At 31.0% G+C, this 21,749-nt stretch overlaps 1 protein-coding gene across 3 annotated transcripts in view; it reads left to right on the top strand.

Annotated features, from left to right (window-relative positions):
- LOC111629518 (ras-related protein Rab-5C-like) overlaps window positions 1–21,100 on the top strand; it is a 57,288-nt gene extending 36,188 nt beyond the window's left edge. For all 3 annotated transcript variants that reach the window (XM_023373437.1, XM_023373436.1, XM_023373435.1), the window contains exons 4-6: window positions 9,332–9,454; window positions 12,891–12,984; window positions 20,209–21,100. In XM_023373437.1, the coding sequence (XP_023229205.1) occupies window positions 9,332–9,454; window positions 12,891–12,984; window positions 20,209–20,324 (333 nt within the window). In that variant the 3' untranslated portion in view covers window positions 20,325–21,100. The remainder of the gene's footprint in view (window positions 1–9,331; window positions 9,455–12,890; window positions 12,985–20,208) is intronic.
- Window positions 21,101–21,749: the final 649 nt, after the last annotated feature.

Here is a 21,749-nt window from a genome sequence, read left to right on the forward strand (position 1 = left end):
ACAAAAATTGTACATACTATAAGTAGCATAGAGAGAGGCAAATTACATATGCTCGTTAGTAATTTGCTTCATGATTTATTAAGAGAGACTTCTCAATCTTGGTTTCTTTCAATGCTGTTTTTCTACCTATTGAACACAACACTGCTTGATATTAGTAATGTCATGCACAGTACAGCCTGTTTATGCTGAAATCTATCAGGAAGTTCTTTACAACTTGGAAATACTCAATGGCCTCTCCAAATTTCCAAACTTGGACAAGTGACAGTGTTCACTAGATAACTCCTCAATCGTATCAGTGTGAAGTTTGCCAACTGGGTGTGTTTATCAGGATTGTCGTGCAGCCACAACTATCGTGTGGGAGTGGAAAAAACTCTCAGACAGGCTTTCCATCGTTTATCCCATTTATATTACAAAAAGTTTCTTACAACGTTTTGCAAAGTTTCGACATAACACAGCTTGGGGAGCAAGTTAAGTCCACACAGAAGTCTGACATTCAGTAGGAAGTTCTTCCTTCTGTCCCTTGTTGATGTACGTTGCAATCAACAACCCTAGGGTGTGCGGCTCAGCTTCAGGTGAAAGTCTCAGGAGAAAAAGTTAACCTTGATGAGTACGGATGAAACCAGATGGTGAAGGTTATTCCCAGGTTGACAGAAAACCTCCCGATCTCTCCAAAAGCACCAATTTACAGGATAAATGAACTATGACCCAGAACGTTACATCCTTGATCTGCAAGGTTTTATAAGTTTTTTGGGTCCCAGACTGAACATTCCAATAGGTCAGTGCCAACTTGCCTCTGTTCTCCACTTGTTCTCTCGTTACAAAATGTAACAAGATTGGAACCCAGATCACGGGATGAGTCAACACCAACTGACGTAAGTCCTAAGATCAAACAACTTCGATCTTAGGACTCGTATGATTCTTTTGTTTAAATTTAAGAAGTACATCTTTCTTAGAATTTTCTACAGATGTGTCCTTTTATAGACATAAAATTTTTTTGGGGTCTGTTGGTTTTTACAACATATAATTATTTCAAAAAACTTTTTGTGCAAGTATTCTCATCCCACTTTCAGAGCTCTACATCAGCCGCCAGCTGGTACTCCACAAACAGTCAAGTGTGCTACTCAAACTGGCATAGTCATGTGGCTAAATTGTTAAACACGATAGTCTTCTGGCATACCATTAACCAAAAAGTGCTGTCTTATGTTTCATAATGCACAGATTTGAATAATATGACACTTTTTCATAATGTAACTTGTGTTATATGAGGGATACCTATACTTATACAGTATATGTATTTGTACTATTATACTTAATAATGAAAGTAATGCATCGTTTAAGTTTGTTGTTGAGTGTCTGGATAAATATGAAACAGACCTTAATCATGAATATTTGCAGGTTAAAAGATTATGTAGTAATGAATTTTTTGTTATAAAAATAAAAAATGAACTTAAACACATTTTTTGCATCCTTAAAAGATTTATGCTAGTTCAGAATTGATCAGCATTAAGTTTTCTACTACGGTTTTTGAAAAATGGTTTAATAAAATGTTCAGCTATAACTTAGTCCACACTTTACTTTCCTGACTGTTTACGTATACATAACAAGGGAAAGTGTTGGAATCATGTCACATTTTGAGACCTCCTGAACCTAAAACAGTCAAAAAGTAGGGGAAAAAATTGTGCATGCATGTTGGCATCTGTTTTGTTTAACATCTCAGGATTGGATAAAGATTAAGAAACAAAATTTGACACAGTAGCTTGTGTATAAGGAGCATCGATGCTATTAAATTTGGTTGTTAAATGTCAAGGGGGTGAGGAGATATGACACATGACTCCTCACTATATTGAGGGATAGCATTTAATGAAGATTTTGTTTTTATTGTTTACAATTTTTTAATGAAACTGATCACCGCCCTCAAAATTAAAATTTTTACCATTTTATAGCAATTAAAAAATGAGATTTTTGTTAGAAACACTTTTTATAACAGATGGTACCCCACAATTTTATTTATGCTTAATAAAGTTATTTTTAAAATAAAATCTGAACAGATGGGAAAGTTGCATAAATCTTTGCTGGATTTTTGAGAAAGTTCTAATGTAAATGACCAACTAATGTGAAAAGCTAAAACTAATGTTCTCAATTTGACATTGCTTATAATTTTGAAATTACTAACCATATAAGCTTTTGTACGTACCTTCAGAACTATAAAAAGTTCAAAAACATTTAAAAATTAAATTTTGAGATACTAGTTGCTGTTTGTTGTAATCATGTTGGTTCAAGACTGTTTCAATAGTAATAAACAGCTGATTTGGCAGCTTCCATCTTGCAATGCAGCCAGTGTATAGCATGCATGCATGTATGTATGTACTCTGTATCAGGTCTGGTCAACCAGTCAATTGTGGTAAAGGGACTCTTAGAAAAATTTTTAATTTCCATAGTATTTGCTATTTACAATTTCATAACACTTATACTATGTATTTTTATTGAATTAAAAAATTATATTAAATTATTTTTAATATAAAATTGTGAAATGAAGAAAGCATGATTATTTGCTTACAATGTACAGTACATAGTAGTAGGCAAAGTTGGTACAGATGTTACTATAAACTTATGTTTAAGTAATGTTTGTATTTTTGTCTACGGTAGATTGTGACTAGTTTTTAAAACAAAGGTACTTTTGGTAAGTACGGTAAAAAAAAAAAACAAATTAAAACAGATTTTTGGAAAAATTAATTTTTATTTTTCAACATAATCTTTATTAAGGGCTACACATTGGGCCAACAAGCTACCAATGTTTTAATCCCTTTGGAAAAGTAACCTTTGTCAGTGTCTACAAAATATGCATTGACTGCAGTAACAAAATCCTTATGATAATTTCTTCCTACCAAATTAAAGTTTTTAAGTTTGTGAACAAGTCTGGAGAATAGGATGGATGAAGAATCAATTCAAAATGTAATTCATGCAATTTTTCTATTGCAACTGTCAATTTGTGAGGTGATGCATTGTCATGGTGAAAGAGCACTTTGTTTTTCTATTTTTGGCTATTTTTTTGTTTTGGCTATTCCTTTAAACAGTCCAATAATGTTGCATAATAGGTTCCTGTTTTTTCTTCTCCAAGTAGTCAACCAGGATGATTCTTTCGAAATACCAAAAATTACTGGCCATCACCTTCCCAGCCAATAAAACTGTTTTTATCTTCTTTGATGCACTTTCACTACTCATTGACCACTGCTTTGACTTTGGTGTATAGTGGTGAATCCATGTTCCATCTGCACCAGATTGTGGTTAAACATTGCCAAACACTTAGTTGAATGTCTTTTTGCATGCATTTTTAGTCAATGATTGTAGCACCCATTGTGTGCATAAGTTTTTCATCTGCAATTTTTCATGCAGGATATTGTTCACTCATTCATTTGAGATAGCTACAGTCCTGCACTCATGCACTTTTACTTGATTTCCATAATGATACCATGGTCTTTTTCAGTGATTTTTGTCATGGTTACCTCAACTGGATGTTCAGTGTGTGCTTCATCTTCAGTGCATGTTTGACTCATTTCATTTAAACTCATGAGTTCATTTAAACTCATTTATCCATTTAATATAAAAATTAATCATAGAAATAAAAAGTCTGATGCTTGTTTTCAGAATTTCCATGAATATCATGCAACTCCATTTTTTTATCTGGGTGGTTGTCCACTTCTTTAAATAAAAATGTTTCATTACTGCATGGAACATATTTTATTTCCATTTTTGTGGAAACTGCTACAATGCTTGCTTCAGATATCTGTAAAATGTGAAAAATACATTCTGGTTGAAATTTTGCCTGAGCTAATTTGAAAAATGACAGTTGAGTTTTGCTGTCACTAAATGAATTTCTGGCACACTCATTAAAATTTACCAAACTTATTAAAATGACTTACGTATAAGGAAAGTTAATTACAGGAATAAAATGTTGACAGCCCTATTCTACAGTACAGGGTCTGTACAGACCTGGAATGTCAGGGAAAATCAGGGTATATGATTTTTAGCAGAAAGTCAGGGAATTTGCAAATACTATGGAATCTATCACTCTTGCTCCTTTTTTTTTATCTGAACACTTGTTTAAATTAGATTTGGTAAAGGGGATCTATGAAAACTGGAGTGACCAAACAAATGGCAAAGTTTGTTGCTTTTATATCTTGTAAACTATAAATGCTGATCTAATGTTTTAAATTTTGTTGGATAGAAGGTTTATCCATATTTAAAGTGGGAGTATTGGTTGTGCCTAAGTACTAAAAATGGCAACATTGTGTAGCATTTTGACAGTCAGTCTGGATCGCACTTGCTATTATATTTTTGAGCAGCAGCAGCGCCACTACCACCACCATATACACACCTTTACAACATACAAGGTTAATATAGATAACAGAAAATACTGTGACAGGATTATAAAAATTATATAAAATTGCAGCATAACACCATGACTTTTATGCTGAAATGCTTCAACTGAAGAAATTAATTTTAGCCATTGCATAAGACAGACATAGTATCTTTATTGCTCAAGCTATCTGCTTTTTTCCTTCAAGATTTGCTTTCTGCATTTGCTTCTCAGTCTTTTTTTTTTCTCACTTATGTCAAATTTCCAGCAAAACACTCAAATTAAACATTCAAACATTTTTGGCCACTCTTTAATTAATCAGCTTTCATCAGGAAAAGTTGAAACGAAAATAACTGTTCTATTTATAGAATAATTTTTAAAAATTATGTGTATGACACGACAACATTCTATAAATAGAACAGTTATTTTCGTTTCGACTTTTCCTGATGAAAGCCGATTAAAGAGTGGCTGAAAATGTTTGAATGCTTAATTTGAGTGTTTTGTTGCTGGAAATTTCTCATTTAGATGAGAATTTATATATAGATTTCCAGTTTAGTGTTGTTGTTTTTTAATTTCATTTTTTGCTTTTATCTGTAAGTTGCTATGTACTTCATTACAATTTTCTACATGCTATTTCATCCCATCCTCAGACTGAAAGAACAAAGGAAAAGTAATTTCTGCATGCTTACTCTTCATGGATCCCAGTTTTTTCATTTGTCATATACTGTAGTGCTTAGCTCTGAGGTATGAGCAATTACGGATAAATTTTTTGCTTCTCTATAAATAAGCAGCAGTGAACAACCTACATTTATTAGATAAATATTTCATTCTAGTGATGACTTTATGCTAGAGTAAATGCTGACCCTAGGAACAATGAGTTTCTTGGATGCCAGGTAAGAACATTGTTCCTGTGGACATGCAGAAATGAGTAACTTAATGATAGCAAGTCTTGAGCATGAAGCCCTGTATTCCTGACTTACAACTCCCATTTTGAAATAATATGCAGAATGATCTGAATTTAATTTTTTGGATGTAAGACTTCAGTTCAATATCCTTAATTTTATATATGATTGAGAGGATACCATCTCCTGTCTTTCCTCTAAATGATGTGAAAAAAATTAAACTGTTAATTCCCAAATTCATAATTGCAGTCCTTAAGTTCCTAATCTGTATATCATAAACTGAGGCTTTACTAAAAATTATTGTATCATTTGAGTGGTGTAGATGCAAAAGTCACTCTCCACTTTTTAAGACTTTCAGAATAATGCAAAAAATTACTTATTGTTGACACACATGATATATTAACAATTCTGATTGTCTTTGTTGGCATAGAAACTACTTGCACACAGCCTTAAACTCTGTAAAGGAGGAAAAACTAGGATTTAACTTTAAAATATGGACGGTGTGAGTTTTGCAACAAACTTATATGGAGAATGTTAGTTATGAATCAAAACAGTTAACATAATCGAAAACAAGAACCAAGAAAAATGAATCTTAACATTATTTAATTGGAGGGATGATAAACAAAAATCAAACTGAAGAAAATTGAGCATTATTATAGCAGGCACATCAACAGAACTGGAGCAGACAATCCTATGATATGATGCTTTGTGTACACCAGGGGGCTCTGATTGGTTGAATTGAAGTGTGTTAATTTTATTGCAAAACAGCTGTTGGTAATGTGATGTATGCTTCAAAATGTGATTTTCACATTTTTAGGCTGAAATTTTTTTGAGTGTTGGTCAATGATACTGTCAAAATTGGATAATGTGACTTTTGCATCTATACCCTTCATTTATATTCAGTAACTTGTGTGCAGATTGCTCATGCATGTTTTCTTGTTCATATGTTAATGACTATTGTAAATCAAACCTCCCAGCCTCATACATCTTAATAAAAATTTTCAAAAAACATCAAATCCATACTATTTTCATTAAATAAAATTGCCAAGACATATACAGTATGGCATTTATAGAAAAAAAATATGTTTTCTTTTGACAATACATACAGAGATGAGTCTTAATTCATTTTTTGTCCTTTCACATGGTAGCCTACAAAGAAAGGTCGACTTCGCTGATGGAATTGTTATTGCCTCAGTGTGTGAAAGGACAAAAAATGAATTAAGACTCATCTCTGTATGTATAGTCAAAGGAAAAGATATTTTTTTCTATAAATGCCATACTATTTTCTTTTGAAATTAGTAGTAGTCAGAAGTATTGGCAGTTAGATATGATTTATTACTGGTTTGAAAAATTAAGTTGATAGGTATTTGATTGTATGATAAATTTAAAAAATTTTATTTTATATCAAATGATACTCCAATTTAATTATTATATAGTATGACATAAAATATAATTTAGGCATATTCTTTAAAGATTGAAATATAATAGATGTGTCAATTTATAAAAAAAAATGACTGTTCCAGATATCAATTTATTTTTATTAAAACAAAACTTCTAAGAAAATAAAAATTATCAAATTTATACTAAATGCATGTGAATGCTTTCTTGTTATGCTGTTTTAGGACATCTTTTGTGGCACCAGCCTAACATCTTACTTTTTATCTGTTTTGGTGGATGACAAATTTTTCATCCAGTACAAGCAAAATTCTATTTTTTCTTCCTCCTCAGCATGAACTAGTTGTAATCCACATTTCATTATTTTTACCAGTTTCCTAAGACATTGGATGCATTCAGCAGACTCAGCAGTTCCAGAACAGTTTATACTATTTTTCTGCTGAACATCCTCTAGTTAGCAGTACTGAACATATTGAGTGTTTTTATGTCAGTTAGTACAGGAATTTGTTTACAGTACTAAATGTGACAACTTTTGTGGCTGACTGGATGAAACCACTGAACACTAGTAGATGGTCGTAGATTTGTGCTTTGCGAATGGGCTAGCTATGTGGAATTTTCTTCACATTAGTAACATCTAAATAGGGGCTAGAGGATTTGCCAGAAAGTCCTACAGGGAGGACTCTTTCTTGGCAGATCATACAAGTGTTGCACTGCCATCTTCCATCAATCTATTGTGGCAAATCTGAAGTATCATTGTGACATTCTTGTGTGCTATAGCACCCCACTTGAAACCAATAATTTAAAGTTATCCTTTTGAGATTGGCTAAATGATGATGGGAGTTATTTCCTGATAAATGTTTATCTGAAAATTTGAATTGAATGGGAAAATTCCTGATGCTTAAAACCAGTTAACTGCTTTTTCAATGTAAACTATTCTTACAAAATATAGCAACATTACATTTTTGTATGTCCATTAGTATCTCAGTCAACCTAAGATTTTTTTCAATTATCCAAACACTGAAATTTTGTGGGCTGCATTCTTCGAGACAAATGAGGGTGGCAAAGAAAGCATAATCAAAATTTTCACTAGAGATTTCAAGTTGCTACTGTGATTATCATGAATTAGCAACTATTATACTTTGAAGCACCTGTGACCATGAAGGCTGTTATAAAATATTGTTAGATCCTGAGTTACATTAGATATTCATTAGGTGCACTGAATATTAATGTAATATATAAAATTTTGCATATTCATGCAAATACAAACATTAAAGTTTGAAACATTTTCAAAATGCCTGTTCTGATACTTTTACACCACTAACTATCCTTACAACTTGTTTTGTGCCCTTTCTAATCATGCCTTTATATGTTTTGAAAAGTAGAAATTGGTTTTTGTCCATATTAAAAATTCTAGATTGAGATATTATTTTCACTTAAAATTCTATAATTGGAAAAGAAAAGTGAAACTTTCTCCTTAATAAATGCTTTGACTCTGCCAACCTGAGCCAACAAGTTTAAACACACTTCTTGAATAAAGTTGAACCAATCCTTCCAGAAATTTTATTCTTATTAAAATGGAGATTACTTTTCTTGGCAAAATCAAATAGAAACCTCAATTTCCTGGATTAAACCATTAAAAGAATTGTGCATTTCAACAGCCTATTCCTTCAGTTTGTTATATCTCATACAAAAAGATGGGTTTTCTTTCACTGACAGAAGCAGATAAACTATTCATTTGAAGAAAGGTTAATTTGGTGATTTTATACTTAGCTACAGCTTTCTGTAATGCTGTCAGCTTCCAATTATCTCTAACTACTTTATGAAAGGCAAGTATTCCCAAAAAAATGTTTTTGTAGGTCCTGGCCTTGGCATCCTAAAATTGTAGAATATTATGAGAGAAACTGAGTAACTATACCAAAGTGTCCACAGTTCCACAGACTCATTTTGATTCTAATTAATTTTGGAGAGAGATATATTAAAATATAGATACAGTAATACATGATAAATAAACAGCACACAACACATTATCTCACTATCTACATTCATGTGATATCTAAAAACCTCATGATACTTGTAATATACATGTTTTTGAAAGAGTGAAATCTTTCAAAAAACTTCCAGCTGCATGAAACATGGATGAAAACAAATATATATTCCATTACTTTGTGACTCAAAAGAATCTGATGCAACACACAAGTGCCACTAACCTTTTAATTTTTACATGTTATGTTCGTATTTTTTCGTGTCCAAGATTGCCCTATACTTGTGTCAAATTTGTGGTGTATTCATTGTCTATCCTATCTCTAAATTGTCATTATGATAATTTTTTCAGGTATCTTTAACTGTTTATCTGAAACAAATATCAATAAAGTTTCTAGATTCCCTTAATTGATGTTGGTCATCAAAATCCTAAATATTTTAAACTTGAAAAAAATAAAAAAAATGTTATTTCTGGAATTGTAAGCTTGCTTTCCAGTTTTTAAGAACAACATACAAAAACAGTTATTTATCTTAAGAATATGGGACTAGAATATTAATCAAATTATTGTTCAATTTTTAGGAAGTTATTACATGTTTGTGTTTAATGCTTATTTTATGAAATATTTGACAATTTGATTTTATGTGTAATTTTGTGGAAATAAAACTTTAGAATGTGTAATTTTTTTTCTTTAAATAGGACACATTCAGCAGAGCGAAAACTTGGGTAAAGGAGTTACAGCGTCAAGCAAGTCCAAATATTGTTATTGCCTTAGCTGGGAATAAAGCTGATTTGGCAAATAAAAGAGGAGTTGAATATGAGGTAATGAAAGTAATAATTTAAATGTTTAAAATTATATTTAAAGCATAAAGTTAATGATCCTTCCAAATAATAAACTGTTATGATCATTTTCTTTTTTAAGAAAGAAAAAATGAACATATTAGATACAGTGAATTAAAGTTTAATTTATTATTTTAGTTTAAATGATAAAAACTTCATAAATTGCCAAAAGCTGTTAAATTCTGCTTTATACAGGGTGTCTCAGTTAAACATTTCAGAACTTCTAAGAGCGATAGGGTGCATCCCGATGATTCAGAATCATATAGCAATGTGGGGTCAGAAATGCTTTCCTGACGCGGTAGATGGTGTTCCGCGAAAGTTCAGAGCGTTCTTGCAGGGCATCATCATTTTGCACAAGGATGCAGAGTTAGCTGATATGCATTTGGTGTATGGGCCTGCAGATTGTAGTGGGGCAGCTGCACAGCACTTGTATGCAGAACAATATCTGATGAGGCGTATTCCCAGCCATAATTTCTTTGCAAGCCTGCACCAGAGGTTAGCTGTTTCTGTGTACATCACTGCTTCAGGAAAGCATTTCTGACCTTGCATTGCTATATGATTCAGAGTCGTCTGGATGCACTAACCCTCTTAGAAGTTCTGAAACATTTAACTGAGATACCCTGAATATTTAACAAAATGTGTAAGAGTATAAACATCAGTTAGTTCTCATATACTGTTATTTTAGGGGTTATCACAGACTTGATAGTTTTACAATAAAATAATGATTGAGTATAATATACATCATCCAACTCAGACATCTAAAATGCATTTCAATACTTTTTGCTGTGCTGGCTTCAGTTAATTTCTTACTGGTTTTAAATTCTTGATATGAATAAATGTATGGATTAGGTGTGAAACTCATTAAAGTGAAGGCTCTGAAAAATGTGACTGTTAAAAAAAGAAAAAAATATATGAAGAACTTGAGAATTGGTGAGTTAACTTCACTCACCAAATTATTTTAATGTAAATTTGTAATTAGTACAGTAGACCCCCCTATAAACACAGATTCATATAACATGGTAAAAATATTGCGATCGTATTTGTATAACATGCTAAAAGAGACTTGTATAACACGATAAAATATCATCTCCGACTCGTGTCGTGACAGGATTGGTCAAATCTGGACCAATAGTGGGACATTGCACAAACCTTTGAGTTTAAACGAGCAGCAGACCTACTAAAAACCATTTATTATTTAACGGACATAAAAATTATATTTATATTAATGATGTCTCCAAAGTTTAGTAAATTTTTCTGTGAAAAATAACTTATCAGGAAACATGCGCCCGCCGTTCGATGAGCCGCTCTGCGACAAAAACAAGCTTGATTGTGCTGATAAATCTTGAAATTAAAAAATAGCAATAACATCATCGAATTATGTGCACTCGGTAAGTAATCCCACAATTTTTTGTTTATAGCATAGTTTATATGAATTATTCCCAAAAAATTATATGTAATTTGGAAATGTTAAAAGGAGTCAAATTAGTCTAGAATTGATTAATTGATTATGGAAGAAAACTTTTCAAACAGCTGTAGCCACTAAACTGCACTTGTGCCGGTTGTGATTGGCTCATGTATTTAAGTGACTTTGTAAAACACAGAATTCATATAAAGCGGAACATATTTACTGTGTTATGGGGGTTTACTATAATTAATTTAGTTTATTTTCATAAATAAGTCATGTGGTAAAATAAGGAAACAGTTAATGGAGTGTGAGATTAAAAAAAAATGTGAGAAGTAATTATAAGAGTTGTCAAGAACTGGTTAAAAACAGGTATGTGCAAGCCTTTACAAAACAAGCTATATAAAAGAAAAAGTGCCAGGAATCACCAGTACTGTTTAATGTAAAAAAATTTTAATGGATAGAAAGTTTTAATAATAAACAAAATGTGTTGAAAAACTGATGGAAAAATTTTAATGTCAAATGTTTTAAAAAGATTAAGGCTAAATATTGTAAATTATATTCATTTTTAAAATTGAAGTATAATAATTGTAATAGTGGGTATCTGTCAACAGTGAACTATGGTGTATAAATATTAACTGCGTGGTTTTAGAGATGATAGATAACAACTCAAAGCCTGAATAGTATATAATAAATTACCAAATGATTGCCTAAATATTGGGCTATAATTAAATGATTGGAATAAAGTAATTTGACATTAGAGGTAGGCATTAGGCGCCATCTCTTAAGTAAATTAATTCAATAAATTTTAGAACCCTCTGGAATAAAAGAACTGGCCCGGGACGGGGGCTTGAACTGGCAAGCGCACCGCACGGCAAGTGGGGGTTGCGGGTTCAAGCCCGTCCTGGGCCAGTTTTTATTCCAGAAGGTTCTAAAATTTATTTAATTTATTTATTTAATTTTAATTATTAATTTACTTAAGAGATGGCGCCTAATGCCTACCTCTAATGTCAAATTACTTTATTCTAATCATTTAATTATAGCCTGATTATTTAGGCGATCGTTTGGTAATTTATTTAGAGATGATATTGCAAGGATAGTGTATTGAGTCTCAATGTATTGTGTAAAACTCCAATAAGAAATCTAACTGAAGATTGGCACAGCAAAAAATGTTAAAATGCATTTTAGATGTTGGAGTTGATGTATATTATACTTGAGACCAGTATTTTATTTTAAAACTATCAAGTCTATTGTGCTGATAAATCAGAAATCTTGAAATTAAAAAATTTAGAAGTTTTGAATTATCTTCTCATGCAGATAGAAGTCAATGACTGTTTTCTGTTGAAAATGTCACTTCCTATATCTGACCAATAAAATTGCATTATTCTTTACCAGTATAATAATGCACATTCTTAGCAAGCACAAACACACACTTGGAAGTTTTCCGGGGTGTCAAGCATGAATTTTTGGTCTGTTTCTGACTGCATTTTGTTTTTATGAATTTAAGATTACTTTTTCTTGAAAGTATATTTTTGTTTTTTTAATATAATTTATGTAACATTTCATGATAAACATGATATTGATAGGTTAAAATAACCAAACTCATATGATTTTCATTTTAATAACTGTTGTTACTTTTGGCCTGGCAGTGCTGGGCATATTTGCTAGTAACTAGATAAATGCCACACTAATGAAATTGTTTTAGATTAGTTGTTATCTAAAATATTCAGTCTTGTTTTTAGTTAATTACTGTATAGTTCTGAACTTGTAGTGCTATTTAAATTTCGTATTTTCTCAAAGCTATTATCAATTTTCCTAATCTTCCCTAACCTAATTAAGAATGACTATTGGTTAAGAGCTTTTTTCGAACTTGAGATTTGAATGTCTTGATGATCTTGCACAATACTTAAAATGAAATCTAGAATGAACCAAATTTTAATGAAATTTTTCATTGAATAAAAATTCAGAAATGATAATTCAAAATTAAAAACTGATTTTCTTTATTCTAAATTACAGGAAGCTCAAGCATATGCTGAAGAAAATGGATTGCTTTTCATGGAAACATCTGCAAAGACTGCTATGAATGTAAATGATATTTTTCTGGCAATTGGTAAGTTTTTAATTTTTATAGCTTTTAGTAATTGCTTCCATTTTTATGCTAGTTTTTCTTGTTGCCATTTGAGTATGAAATAATTTATTTTTCAGTCATTCAAATAGTTATTGGAAAAGTTAGTTAAAATCAAGAACTCACTAAAGACTTTTTTAACAAAAGTAATTTTCAGATATTGTAGAATGATCAAAATGGTAAAACAGAGCCTAAATTTATATGCAGTCAACTTGCATTAAAATGAACACCAATAAAGAGAATTCCTCTTAAAGCAAATTTTGCTATTCTTCTGGCAAAACACCCTTGTCACAACATTTGTTCACTTCCAGTAAAATTTTAATTTTCATGAAATTTATTAAACTGAATTATAAATTATCTTCATGTCTCAAGAAAACCCTATTTCCAATAATGGTTGGTTTTTTATTGAATACATTCATGTAAACAATAAAAATGGAACTGTAATAAATGTTCAATTTTGAGTAGAGTATATTTTTCTTCTAGTAACCTTTCATTTAAACCTTTGATTGTAGAGGAATTGAAACATCTAGTTTTAGCAGACCATTCTATTGTACTCAGAAAATAGGGATTAAAGTTTAAGGATGCCCACCCTTTCAGATGGACATGATCCCATGCAAACACACACTAGTTTGCATATAGGAAATGCATACAGTGATGCCAGGTTTGTCTACTTCTGGTACCAAAAACTATTTTCTGCTTTTTCAATTTTCAACAGAAGAAAAATCAGACATTTTTAAACCCTTTTTTAACTGTTTATAGAAAAAATTGAGTGGAATGCGTCATGCGGTGCATATTTTGAATTTCTGGATAATTTTTTAAATCTAGATATTTCGCTTCAAAATTGCACTATATTTAATCTGTTTTTTGTGTTTGATGAAAAACATATTACAGTTTGATTGTTTAATTTTTAGTTTAATACAATTTAAAATAATGTTAAAATTTCGAAGTTCATGAACAATAGAAAAAAAATTAATTTACAGAGATTTGCTGAACTTTGTACATCTGTTAGACGCATTTGTCTTCTTTTAAACAAAACGAACCTTAGCTCTCTAGCTAGAGCGGGGGAGAAGTTATTGCCATTATTTACACTACGTCTCTAATTACCCAGCCTGGAGAGGAGTCAATTGTCATCGTGAAGCGACGCCGATTAGTGATTATGATCGATATGGCTTTCACTTATTTTTCGAAAAATAATTAAATGTATTCAAAATATTTATGAATTGTCACTAACTTAAAAAAACAAAATAAATTTTACTTAGAATAAAAAGTATTTCTATATTACAGTAGAGCATCGTTTATCCGAAGTTCGGTTATCTGAAGGAATTCCAGTCAACAAATTTAAATTTTCACCAGTGCTGTGGCACTGTAATCTTTGGCTATGTCTTCGGCTACTCAAATATTTTACGTTTTTGATACTAAATTAACTTCTAAAGTATAATTTTTTATTGTTTTTATATTTTTCAATATATTTATTTTGTTTGTACAAAATAAAAAAATAATTTTTAACGATACAATAGTCTTCGTTAGGCTTAACATCAACAAATTCAACGTGAAGCGACACGCAACGGAGAAAAATTTCAACACAGGATAAATTAATATATTTTTTCATACATAATTGGTTATCCGAACAACCCCAGTCCCCAATTGATTCGGATAAACAACGCTCTACTGTATTTTGATTATTGCAGTAATCGACTATACAATTCAAATTTGCAAGCAGTTGTCTACTTATTTTCTCTTATTACGTAACTGTGAAAATTTGACTTTACCCTCACGTATATATAAACAGTTCTGAGTAAAGTCCTTGTTTACAATGTACTCTGTCTCCCTATATGACTGTGGGTAGTGGCTCGGGTATTTTTAGGTTAAAGTTTACCAACATACTTTTATAAGAGTGAATATTTGACACTTTTTACATATTTTTTTTCAACGTTTTATATAATAATACCTATAATAAATTAGTTAATTTTTTCCTGTGATTACGCAATATCTGGAAGTAATGAGTTTCCCGGAAAATTTTTCAGCTGGAAGCTTTTGATAAAAAATCTTCTTGTCTAAGTAGAGTCAAATAACATGAAAACTAGTAGAATTACGCTCTAAAGTAATGAATATAACTGTTTTTTAACATTTGTTTACATAATGACTTCAATCACATGGATTAGTTCTTCGTGGGAAAATCCAGACCAGATGGTTCTGAAAACACTCTCATTCGTTGAAGTTGATTCAGTCATAATATAAATTACCAATTAGAGCGTAATAAGCGTAGAAACAAAAATTTTAAAGCCAATTAACAGCAAGAACGTCTTCCATACACTCAATATCTGGAAGTAATGAGTTTCCCGGAAAATTTTTCAGCTGGAAGCTTTTGATAAAAAATCTTCTTGTCTAAGTAGAGTCAAATAACATGAAAACTAGTAGAATTACGCTCTAAAGTAATGAATATAACTGTTTTTTAACATTTGTTTACATAATGACTTCAATCACATGGATTAGTTCTTCGTGGGAAAATCCAGACCAGATGGTTCTGAAAAAACTCTCGTTCGTTAAAGTTAAATCAGTCATAATATAAATTACCAATTAGAGTGTAATAAGCGTAGAAACAAAAATTTTAAATCCAATTAACAGCAAAAACATCTTCCATAGACTTACTACGGAGAGGTAGTTTCCCGGAAATATTTGTTGCTAGTTTTAAAAACATATTTATACTATTAAAAATATTGTCGAATTAGCTAATTTAATGTCTTAAAACATTAAATTAGTTAGAGCTAAAAAACGATTTAAAAAGTGAATTTATTGTGATTGTTTACATTTTACTTCAAAGGTTGGAGGCTGGACTTTTTGCAACAATTTTTCCTTTCACAAGTTTGTGATTAGTTACAGTAATGTCAACAAAGACAGAAGATACCCAATAAAACTTTAGGAGTTTCCCTTTGATTGTTTTCAACCAACTGTTTAGTTAACTGTGAAGATTTACTGTAAATGGTAGGGGAGTGTATTTACCGAAATATTTATGGCTCGGGTAGTAACAAAACACTTATTGGATTAAAGTCAATCAACCTGCAAAAGAGCGAATCATAGCTAAAATCGCAAGAAAACTCGAATATAACGCAAATTATTTAAATTTTTTATTAATACCACACTTTCACTATAGCAGCATCACGTAATAAAAGATGGTCACGTGATTCTCGTGATAGTGCCTCTACCAGCCACTACAAAGTTAAGCCATTGATATACTGCTCCATAATTTATGACAAGACTGTGTTCTCCTCATTTTGTTTGATTTGAAAATTATTTAGAATATTTTGCTTTTGCAAATAAATTTGAATTTATTTAACTTAGTATTTTGAATTAATTTACTAAATATAGGCAATTGAAATCTCTAAACTATTAAGCCTTAACTTCCTAAATTATACAACATTGACCTTGATCCTGAAAATAATTAATACAAATTTTTGGTAATGCAAACAATCTGTTTCCCTGGTGATTGATATTCAAATTAATGCAAGTTGAATTATTAAGAAGTCATCTGATAATGCTGGATTCATTATTGAACTAACTTGGTTAATTAAATATTTAATAATTAGAATTATTTAATTTTAACTTAAGTCACTGCTCTTGAATTAAATTTTTCTACTTTTAGTCTAAATTAACTCTCTTTAATTAGCCAGGTTATAGCCCAGTTATGAATCTGTCATTAACATTTTTTTAATTAAAAGCATGATTTATTTCAGATCAAACTTGTAAAAACCAAAAACTTGCTCAAAGATTAAGGCTGAGGTCTACAAAGGGGTTCAAAGTGGTTGATTGGGAGTCAGTTACAAATGGTTCATTAACGATTATAGTCCACTGGGTTACATAATACAGTTTGGGATGTTGTAAATTTGCAGACTAAGTAGATCTTTTGTATGAAAATGGTGTATGGATGGATTAATACTGGCTTGTCATATTCATTTATTATTATTAATGGTATTTGCAAAAAAAGATGGGATTGATAAAAGGTTGGCATACCTGAAGGGATCATCAAAAAATGTTTGGGAACTCTTGGCCTAGACTCTCAAAGAGCAGTTTAGTTTGGATACAATTTCTCAGGCAAGGACAAGTCGTCTTGGAGCATTTGTCCTGTTGCTTGAATTCCTGCAGTATGGCCACACAATGCTGACAGCTACTGTGCCTACCACTTTGATGAAGTTGTGAAAAACTGTAAGAAAGAAATGACATGCTTTGAGTAAGAGCATGATCTTCCTTCAGGACAACATTTAACTAAAAGTTGCAAAATTATAGCATCTTAGTTCTTGTTTGATATAGTAGTGGTTATAGTATGAGTTATAGTATACCTGATCTGGTTTCAAATATCTATCTTTGCATTAAAGAAAACTTAAATCTTTTTGTTTCAACTGTAGTGAGAAATATATAGAATAATTGTCTGCATCAACAGGCCAATCTATATTTTGCATAGTATCGTGATGCTATTGTATAAATTGTTTAAGTTAGCTCAATAATATATTAAAAATAATGAATAATTAGTAGTAAGATAAATGAATTTTTCCTATTAAAAATAGGCAATTGCACTGACAGCTGTCATTATAGGAGCTGTTGAAAACTGTTATTTTTTAGTACAGTAATACCTCGACTTATGCGAACCCGGAGTTACACGATTTTCAAATCTTGTCGATTCGTCTTTTGAGTGCTATGCAACTCTTGATTACTCACTCCCCCCCACACTATTGTTCAGCTTACATGTTCGGACGTGTCGCACGGAATCGACGCATAGCTACAATTTATTTTGTGTTATTTCTGTGTTTGTTATATCTACGGAGACTTGAGAGACTCTATGTGGTGATTTCTTGTAACTGTGAACGAATCAAAAGACGAGATAAGATTAACGAGAACATTTATTAGCTTATATACATCCGACTTGGATTTTACACAAATTGCGAAATTATACCCCGACTTATGCAAATTCGACTTATGCGGTTATCGCTCGTTCCCACCTATCGCGTAAGTTCGGGGTATTACTGTATGTAAAATATTATACTAGAGTAGTAATATATTTTGAGATTAAGAAATTTTCAATTTTTCTGGTAATAGTGTCAACATTTATTTTTAGACTTTCCATGTTTTCTCTAAATTTGCTTCTACTCACATTGAGTCAGTGAAAATAGTTCAGCTTTACATACAACCATGACCCAAAAAAAAAACTTCTGATATCATGTTTTAATCAATCTACTTTATTCTTCATACTATCAAACAAAAATTTTTACACTTGAAATCAAAATTTACTAATATAAAATAACTATAACAAGATTTTTACATAAATTTTCATTTTGACAGTATATAAAGTTATGAAGTTGAAAAAAAAAGTGTGAGAGACAAAGCTCTGACAGTCATTCTGACCAAAAAGTATATTGAACACTACATTAAATGGCCTGTTCCTAAATGTGTAAATGTTCAGATGTGATATTTGCATTTTTTCCCCTTCTTATTAAGGTAAATTTGTTTAATTAAAATGGTACCTAATAAGGATATAAGTGATGATGTAATTCTCATCTTTTGTAGAGAAGACAAATCATTAAGACAGATTAAAAATTGGTAAATCTACATGGGACATTGTTTCAAAATATTCAGAAAACTGGTAAAATTCTTCTAGAAAAATCAGTTTGAAGGCCAGCAACTAAGGATGTGACTATGTAGATGTGAATTTAGTTGCAAGCAATATAGTTCTTGCAAAGAAAAACCTAACAAGCACAAGCCAAAATCTTGCTGGCGTGAGAAAATTTCTGGTTCTCGCACATGACAGGGTTTGATATTTATCACATCTCGCCTCTTGACACACTCTTGCTCGCATCTGCATAGTCGCATCCTAAGACTGATTACAGATGCTTCCATGAAATTATAAAAGAATCAAACTGCATTACTCAAATTAGTGAATGAGTGGAATAAAGTTACTGGAAAAGAAATTACAAGTTTGTGTAGATGGATACAACATCCATCTGCACAAACTTGGCTACAGCTTATTTCAGGTGAGAGAATGATACTTAACAATTGTGACATATGATCTGTTTACTTAAAGGCAAAATCCCACTTTTCACAAAAGCACAAATAACTGATTTGAAGTCAATGGAAGTAAATAGTTCTTAGTGATGATGATGATTGAAGTCTGTATTGGTGGCAATAGGAAAAAGGCTGAAGAGAAGGAGCAGAGAAATTTCATAATGACTGTCTACAGAACACTAAAATTTCCAGCAATCAATCATTGTGGTGTGAGGTTGCATGTCAAGATAAGATGTGGGAAATTGCATTTTATCAAGGAATCAGTAAATGCAGCAAAATATCAACAAATTCTTTAGGAAAACCTTTTACCACCATTAGAAAAGTTAAATGTCAAGACATTTTATTTCCCAGTATGATGGTGCAAGTTGCCTTAGTACTAAGTCTTTGTTGGTCTAAAATATTAACACATGAAAAATGACCATCATACAATCCTGACCGCTCCCCTACAGAAAATTTGGGTAGAATTTTTAAAAAGTTGAAAAAGTCCTCAAAGAAGTGTGGATAGTACAAAAAAGCAAAAAATAAAGCAAATTTGGGACGAAATCACTCCAAATGAGTTTGAGACACTTGTTAATACAATGAACGATCATATGAAGGCTGTTAATATAAGTCAATTAAAGTACTATCAGATGTTTTTCTTTGGTCAGAAATGACTTTTTTAACTACTAAACTCTTTAGGCAAAAAATCTTTGGTTACAATCAAAGTTTACTAATATAAAATAATTAGAAATATATGAAATTTTTGTTTGATAGTATTGAAGAATAAATTAGATTGAATAAAATGACAAGCTGTCAGAAGTTTATCATGGTTGTATTGCTGTATAATAATAATAAATTTTCAAAAATGCAAGTAATTAGATAAATTTTAAACCTGTAATGTTTGTTTGCATCTCCCTATTTTTAATGATTTTTAACTCCTATTTTATGCTGTTTATCAATTTTTGTTTTGTAAATTTTATATCTTGTTTTTAAATAAGTATTCAATTATACATTTTATTATTTTGGGACAAACTAGTTTTGTTGGTATAGTCATCACATATTATACAGAATTATTTTGCAGATGTAAATAAATACACTATAAAAAATTTTATAGAACTTGTTTGCCTAATAAACCTTTTCCTAACCAATTAATTTAATTTATTATTCTTTTTTCAATAGCAAAAAAATTACCAAAGACGGATCAGTCAAGTGGAGGAACAGCTGGTGGCACCGGCAGGGGAGGTGTGACTCTTAGTGGTGATGATCCGCAACCATCCAGTGGTTGCTGCAAATGAATTGTCATCTAATAATGGCTGTGGCAGTTCTTTCTTGCCCAGATGTAATGTACATTGGGTAAATGTGTATATAACCTTAACTTGTGGTCTGGGCATTGAAACCACACAGGCCACTGGACAGATCGAGATGTAGGAAAATTTTAGTATGGCACCCATCGTGCTCAGACCAAACAAAACTGAGGATATATGTTTATCATCATAAGTTACCCCATTCCTTTTTTTCCTAAGATAGTAATTGTAATTGTGTGCCTGTCTCAAGCTCCACAAATGTGAGTCCTATTTCTCAGCTGTTATATTTTCCTTAACCCTTGTGTGTTTGTTGTAAAGCTTGCACTGTTCCACATATGTTTATATCCTAATATAATTATTATTACTCTGATTATGCTCGTCCAGTGAAATATACAGCATCTGTAAATGGGGTTTTGTTAATTTTTCCACAAGATGCCATCTTATTTGGCTCTTTAGACAAGGTATACTAAACTTTTTGAGGATCATGTATGAGTAAAGATGATTTTGTCTTATATTCATCTCTAATAATGTCTATTATGTACATAAAATTTGATATCAGATTTGCAAATAAACTTCCAGGTGTCTAATACAAGTTATTGATTCTCTATCTGCTATTATTATTATTATTATAATTATTATTATTAAGGAACATACAACAAATGCTTGTTATTTATGATTTTCTCTTTGAAGATCTGGAATAAATAGCAGAAGAGATGGGTGGTACTTGTTGTATTAGTGGAATATAATAAAGCTTTTCCTAAAAATTATTTTATAAGTGATTGTAAAAAATTATTGTGTACTCCCAAGTTGGAGTCTGTCACTCTTGTTATTTTCAGTATTTGTGTAGAAGCAGCTTAATTTTTTTTTATTATAAAGATGTTTAGTTTAAAATTAAAATCCTTGTTTAATATTGAAAATTCATACTCTGTATATTCAAAAATGCTGCAGTAGCATTTTCTGAAATAAGGTTTTATAAGGGAAGCAATTTATTTAACTCGGTAGAAATACTTATTATTAACTGATTCTTGACTTTAATTTTTTTTAGTAAATTGAAATGGGCTAAACTGCAAATAAAACTGGTTTCCACTAGAAGAAAATCATTAGAATGGGTTTTCCCATCCCTTATTGTAAGTAAATAAGATTAGTATATATTATAATCTGGTGATTGGATGATTATTAATACATTGGGTTATTGGAGTGTTTATATATACAGTATATATTTTCAGGAACACTAACATAAGATTTTAATAAGTTGCAGTCATTCCAAAATTCCCTTGTGTTAAAATAACTAATGCCACCATTAGCAGTTGTTCAATTGAGGCTAATGTACTGTACATATCTAATGTCTGCAGCTACATCTATTTTCATTGTTATCCAGTCAATGATAGCAGAAGTAACTTAAATTTTATTACTGAT

This window comes from Centruroides sculpturatus, unplaced genomic scaffold (assembly GCF_000671375.1).
Source record: "Centruroides sculpturatus isolate CEXI.00-Female unplaced genomic scaffold, Cexi_2.0 scaffold364, whole genome shotgun sequence".
NCBI classification, from domain to species: Eukaryota; Metazoa; Arthropoda; class Arachnida; order Scorpiones; family Buthidae; genus Centruroides; species Centruroides sculpturatus.